This window comes from Fukomys damarensis, unplaced genomic scaffold, assembly GCF_012274545.1.
Source record: "Fukomys damarensis isolate Sample0158 unplaced genomic scaffold, DMR_v1.0_HiC HiC_scaffold_25, whole genome shotgun sequence".
NCBI classification, from domain to species: domain Eukaryota; kingdom Metazoa; phylum Chordata; class Mammalia; order Rodentia; family Bathyergidae; genus Fukomys; species Fukomys damarensis.
This window is the reverse complement of record NW_022900937.1, coordinates 16,901,367-16,907,962: the sequence shown is the minus strand read 5'-3', so window position 1 is coordinate 16,907,962 and position 6,596 is coordinate 16,901,367. Positions and strand designations below refer to the sequence as shown.

Sequence of the window (6,596 nt, the reverse complement as noted above, 5' to 3'; positions counted from 1 at the left end):
AAAAAAGACAAGACAAGATCTTAATACAGAAATGGGGATCCCAGGACAGTCAAAGCTCTTGTCAGGCTAAGACACTGTCTCCTGGAGCTTTTCCTATTTATTGAACACACAGCTCGGAGGGGCAGAGGGTAGTACAGGGAACAGTGGAGTGGAGAGCTCTGACGCAAGCAGGGTCCTAGCAACAAGGGAATGCGACATCCTAGTAGGAACAGATCATTGATTAATGGGAAATTTGTTTCTTCTCATGGATTAATTCTTGCCTCTGCAGGAGTTTTCTGTATGAGTCGTGCTCTCCTTAGCTGCAGTACTGTCTTGCCATCCAGAATGTCACAGTGTCACAAATTATTGAGACCTCTGCTGTTACCAGTGATTTGGGGAGTTGTTCCTTTCCCACACACTGACTTCTGGCTCTTCAGGCAACCACTGTGGGCTACCATGTGCAATCAGACCTCTGAGTATGAAAAACCAATCTATGAATTTGCAGCTCACTCAGGGTGGTCTCCATTAGTGAACCTCTAAAACTATTATCTAGAGATAGGCATAGTGGTGCATGCCTATAATCCCAGCATTCAGGAGGCTGAGACAGGAGATTTACTGCACATTCAAGGCCAACTGGAGCTACATGGTAAGTTCAAGGTTAGCCTGGACTGCATAGTGAGATCCTGTCAGAAAAAAAGAAAAGCAAACTATTGTATATAGGACAAAAGGAAGTCACAAAATAACACATATTTTATGATCTATTTTATGAAATGTCTAGAATAAGCAATCTAATTGTGTATGAGAGACAGAAAGTAGATTAGCCATTGCTTAGGACCAGGAGGAATGCAGGGGGAGGGGGATGATGGTTCAGAAGAATGGGATTTCTTTCTTGGGTAATGAAAATGTTCTAAAATTGATTGTGATAATTGATGCATAACTGAATACACTAAATGCCATTGGCTAATGAATGAACAGTGTTGTATGTAAATTATACCTCAATAAAATGCTAAAAAAGACAGCTTGATACATTCCTTACTACCAAGTTTATAAAGTTTTACTTTGATATTTCTTCCAGAAGCCACAACCTCTGAATTACATACAACAACTTTTAGGCAATTGTGAGGAGAGAGTGGAAACCGCATGTTAATGACATGCTTCAATGATTATAGAATCACCTCTATCAGAACAGAAGTGAGTAGAATCCATGGGAGAACAGCTTTCCCATACTCTCACATGAAGACTGAGATGATTAATTAATACCTCCAAAGGGAAGGGTGTGTAGTACCATCTGTCTTCTAAAATGTGAAGTGGATATGTCTTAGTCACTTTCTTGTTGCTGAGGCACAATACTCAACACCTGCAAATTAAGTTTTTTGTTTTGTTTTTTTTGTTTTTTTTTTGGTACTGGGGATCGAACTTGGGACCTTGCACTTGCAAGGCAGGCCGCAGCACCACTGAGCTAAGTCCCCAGCCCAAACCCTGCAAATTAAAGAAGGAGAGGTTTATTTTGGCTCACTGCCTGCAGAGGTTTCAGTCCATAGTCTGCCAGCTCCCAGGCAGGGCAGCACAGCAGAAGGCCATGGCGGAGGAGAAGCTGCTCACATTATGACAAACAGGAAGTGGAGAGAGTGAAGGGAAGAGCTGGGAAGGGAGCTATCACCTTTGGGGTCACATCCCCAGAGACCCACCTCTTCTGACCAGGTCCCACCTCCCAGCATCAATCAGCTATTATGCACCTGTAGTCCAATCATCTTCCAAAGGTCCTGCTTATGATTACATGAGGCTTTACGGGGACATCTAAATGTAAATCAAAACAGGATACTGCAGTCATTTGCAAAGAATGAAGTGGCTAAAATTCTGAGGAAAGCCTTAGAAGTAAATTGACTGACAGTCCTTCCATGTGCAAAGAACTATGTTACCACTCGCGCAGGACATAGGCTCTTGCCCAGTGTCTTTCCAGAGCAGCTCTCCACCTGGAGCGTTTGAGATTCCCAGTTGTTCTACATTGAAGCCAGCATTGGTGCCATTGCCTTTTTGCTTTTGGCCCCTTGGATGGGTGTAGTCTTTTATCTCCTGTGGTTATAATTTGCCTTTCTCTGGTAACTATATGCTTATTGGCTTTTGGATATCTTCTTTCAAAGAATGTCCAACTTATTTACCCACTGAATTATCTGCCCTCTTTTGAACTGATTTGTTACAGTTCTTTATTCTGGAAATGAGGCCCTTTGCAAATACATTAATAGTTTTCTCTTAAATCATAATGAAACCCCCACATTTAACTTGTCCAAGTATTTGTCATGATCAAAATGATGAAGCCAAGTTATAATTTTATTCCGTTCTCTTACATTTGTCTATCAAGTATGAATACAGCTTTTAATGTCTTGGTATAAAAATCTTACACAAAAGGATTTTTGAGGGGGTAACGGGAATCTAAACTCAGAGCCTTGCACTTGAGAGGCAGGTTGTGGCACCACTGAGCTAAATTCCCAGCCCTACAAAAGGATCTCTTAGGGATGGTTTAACACTTGTTTGGATATCTTTCTCAGACACAATATATGCTCTAACATTTCATTGTTTTCTTTCAGCATGTTTTACATTTTTTCTCATTTTATTTTTCCAAGAGTTTTTATGACCCTTATTCTAATTTACGTATGTGCTTATCAGTCTGTAAAACAGTGGATCAGGGGCTTTACATTGAGCTATGTCCTCAGCTCTTTTTATTTCTATTTATTTATTTTTGAGATAGGATCTTGATGAGTTGCCCAGGCTGGGATCAAGGGCTCAAACTTGTGATCTTCCTGACTTAGCCACCCAGCGTGCTGGGATTACAGATGTGTACCACAGTGCCTGGCTGAATGTGAAATCTTTTAAATTTCTCTGTGGAGGTGAACAAAGATACTCCCCCTGCCTTGTTAGCAATGTTATGTACAGCTTTGTTAATATCATGAAGCATTTCTCCCTGGCAGTAGGCACTGGAGAACAAGCCAATTCTTCATGATTTGACTCCTTTCAGTCTAGCCACAAAGAAAAACTTTCATTTACTTAGACTGCTTCTTCCAGCTGTGCTATCACACCTGGCCTCTCTTTTGGGGACTCCTAGAGTCCTGTACAAGTCAGACGACCTCTCTGGTTTCTCTCCTCAAGTTCACATTGCCTGTTGAGGCTCTCCCGTGGGATGTTTTTGGCAGAGTCTGTGCATCATCTGTGTGTGTGTGTGTGTGTGTGTGTGTGTGTGTGTGTGTGTGTGTTTCTGTGATCTTACAGAGCGGCTGGGCATATTAGGAGGGACATGTGTGTGCTAAGCCCATACAGGGCAGTAAGGACACAAGAGTCAGAGGTGCAGAAGCCAGGGAATTGTGGCCACCTCCAACGACCAGAAGGGCTGGTGCGGTGCACCCTCTCGCGGACATCTGGTGAATCACAGACAGGGGTCTGCAGTACCACAGGAGGAGCAGGGATTGAGGAAGGGCTTCCGGGGGCGCTGAGAGCAGTTTCAGGCCCCTGAATCACAGACATTTTCCATGTCACATGTCAGGTGACATTTCCCGTGAGGCCACAGCAGGACTCCGGTAGACTCGAGCCTGGGCCACCTTAACAACCAGGGCTCCGACCATCTCCTGTTCCTGTTCCATTTCTCCCAGGGTGCGGTCCACACCAGAGGGCTCCCAGGCACATCTGAGTCTGCGCAGGGCTGCTAACCTACCAGAATCGGGACGGGAAGAGACAGAGAAGGTGCTTCTGTAAGACTTAAAAGTCTCCCTTTCACTCCACGGAGCGTGAACAGCCGAAAAGGCCTCCACGATGCTGGGTCCTAACACCCAGCGGGGCTCCGGGAGCTTGACGGAGAATCGACCAACTCAGGAAGAAACACAGCAGGCTAGATGGTAAATAGACCTTTATTAGTCTGGCCAGAAGGCGCTCTCGGAACAAGTAGCTCAGAGAGGCAACTGCTCAAGGGCTGAGGTACTTTTTATAAGGTTTTTCTAAACAAAGAGTCAGGGAATTCACAGAACAAGACCGCAAACACATTGTTTATCTTATGCTGGAAATGTTCTACGGTCACCTTTTGTCATACCGTTTGCTCCTGGGCCGGCTGTTAGCCAAGTTAGCAATTAGCATATGAAGAGCACACTTTGTGAAGACCAGCGGAGAGGATTGTAAGCACAGTAAGTGGGCAAGGGGTCGGTTTCCTGCTAGCCCTCAGGGGGTCTGGCATCCTGCGTTGGTCACCCTCAGACCCAGGATGCCCTGTCTTGATCAAAGTCCTTAGACGTTACCTTTGTTTACTCATACCAGGTTTACATACATTTCCTTCTAATCTTATCTGTAGATGGAAGGGAGCAGAGCAGAATGGAATGTACTTTGTTATATGCTGACTGTCTAGGGCCTCCACAGCGGTTGGGGTCCTACACTTCCTGCCCTTCCCACCCCAGGGTTGGAGGGCGATCCTACATCCCTGTTTTCTCCTAAGCCATCTCCCTGCGTACTTCCCAGCACTTCAGTCCCAAAGTGAGCAGAGCCAAGCAGGGCCTGTGTCAGTGAGTGGCACTGCTCCTGTTTTGTCACCCAATGATCTTCTTTGATTCAGCACCCACACACACCGGAAAGTTCTGGACACTGGAGCATCAACCGAATTAACATCATGCAGTCTGCTTGGATGTGCTTTCTGGCCATAGCCATTCAGAGCAGGCGAACTCCAGCCATTACAATACTATTTTTGGCCTTTTTCTTTTTGTGATACTGGAAATTGAACCGGGATGTCATGCTTGCCACCACTTGTACCACTGAGCAATGTTCCCAGGGCTTTTTATTTTTGGGATAGAGACTTGCCAAATTGCTTAGGCTGGTCTTGAACTTGTTATCCTCCTGCCTTAGTCTCTGAACTAGCTGGCTTTTCAGGCTTGTGCCACTGCCACCAGCTTGACCTTTCTTTCTTTTTAAAAGAAATTTGATGCCAATAAAAAGCTAGAAAATTAGATGTCAGTGGTAGGAGGCAGCTCTGTGGAGGGAAGAAAACAGCAGCAGCTGGCGGGGGCAGCAGATGCTGTGGGTGGTTCAAGGCATCTCTAGGGAGCAGGGCTGCACAGAAGAACATGGGCTGCTACAGATTAATGGTGGCACAAGGCAGGCCCTCCTGGCTTAAACTCAATGAGCGGAGAAATGACAGAAACAAATATAAAGGGTCATACTTTAGGCAGCAGGGTTTTTCTAAGATGAAAACCCAGATGAATTTGGGTCGAATTTCTAGGTCATATTATATGGGGAAACACTGTTCTTTGCATATTTTGCTTGCTCTGAGATAGATCCTGGAACAGAACTTGGTCAAAGGAGTAGAAGGCTCAGGGTCCCCTCCCATTTTCATTGCTATCAGATAAGCAGAATACTTGAAATCCCTTTCTTTGCTTCTTTTCTGTTCAACACACAGGCAAATTTGCCAAAGTCTATGTACACATTGGACAGTTTTTTGCGTCAATATCAAACACGACAAATTGACGTCCCTACAGAGTATTGAGAGATAAGCATGAAGACATCAAATCCTGAGAAGTAAGAGCTCAGGCGTTGGATAGAATGAGCTTGGCATTGAACAATGGACACCATTTATAGAGGAAGAGAGTGTGAGGGCAGTCAAGGGAGGGGGGGAAGCATGCCCAGAGCCACAGAAATAAGGGTGCTGAAATAAGACTAGAACGAGAGCACTGCACAGCCACAGCTGGCTTGGTGGACATGGAACCATACTCACGGAGGCCACAGAATCTAGGCACTAACGGTTGTCAGAGGCTTTCTGGGAACAACTTCCTCTGCCCAATTTCCCTGGAACTCTCCGTCATGGGACCCCTCTCATAAAAGAGACTAACGAAAGTGACCGAGCCTCAGGTCCTTCAGGTGCAACATGTCGACCCTGATTTGCCTAACACAGGTTTGCAGTGAGGCCAGATGGTTAGATCACAGGCTTTGCAGCTGCAGGAACAAGAGCCCTACCCACACCCGTTTACCAACGCTGTGGCCCTCAGAAACTGGCAGTCCTTAGCTTCAGAGCTCAGGTTCTCTTTGGTAAAATGGTTGTGATCCCTACCTCAGATGGTTAACGCGAGGTTACCGCAAACAATGGATAGAAACCAAATAGCCAAGTCTGGCACACAGTAAGGAATCAGTAAATATCAGTCATCATAATGACTGAGAAGATGTTACTGCAAAGACACGTATGATCTGTTCCTAAAAGTTTCTTTCCGTGTTTCAGCTACATAAAGCAAGTAACGCTGAAGTGGTGAAATCGTCCCTCAGTGCCAATCCAGAGTGGCCACGCCTCCAACGGGCAGGCCCCGCCCTCGCGGTCTCTGGATTGGCCCCTGGCACTTGCGGGCCCGCCCCCTAGATTCCACCCCCCCAACGCGCCTGCGCGGCTAGGGCCGCGGAGGGCCTAGGAGATGAAGGTTCCTGTACGCTGCTGGTGGAGACCTGGGCTGGGCCGCGGCGTAGTGAGCGGGAGGCCGAGCTCCCAGTGGCGAGTGGTTACCGGGCTCGGTGGCTGTTCTGCCTGGGAGGACGGCAAGGACGCCCAAGGCCGTGACAAGCCGCCCTGGCGGGTGCTCTTCTTCGGCACTGATCAGTTCGCCCGG

General features: G+C 46.5%; 1 protein-coding gene across 1 annotated transcript in view; it reads left to right on the top strand.

Moving 5' to 3' along the window:
• The first annotated feature begins 6,152 nt into the window (after window positions 1-6,152).
• Window positions 6,153-6,596, top strand: part of Mtfmt (mitochondrial methionyl-tRNA formyltransferase) — a 15,437-nt gene continuing 14,993 nt past the window's right edge. The window contains exon 1 of the mRNA XM_033756055.1: window positions 6,153-6,596. This exon is cut by the window's right edge and continues 25 nt beyond it. Coding sequence (XP_033611946.1) covers window positions 6,405-6,596 — 192 coding nt within the window. The 5' untranslated portion in view covers window positions 6,153-6,404.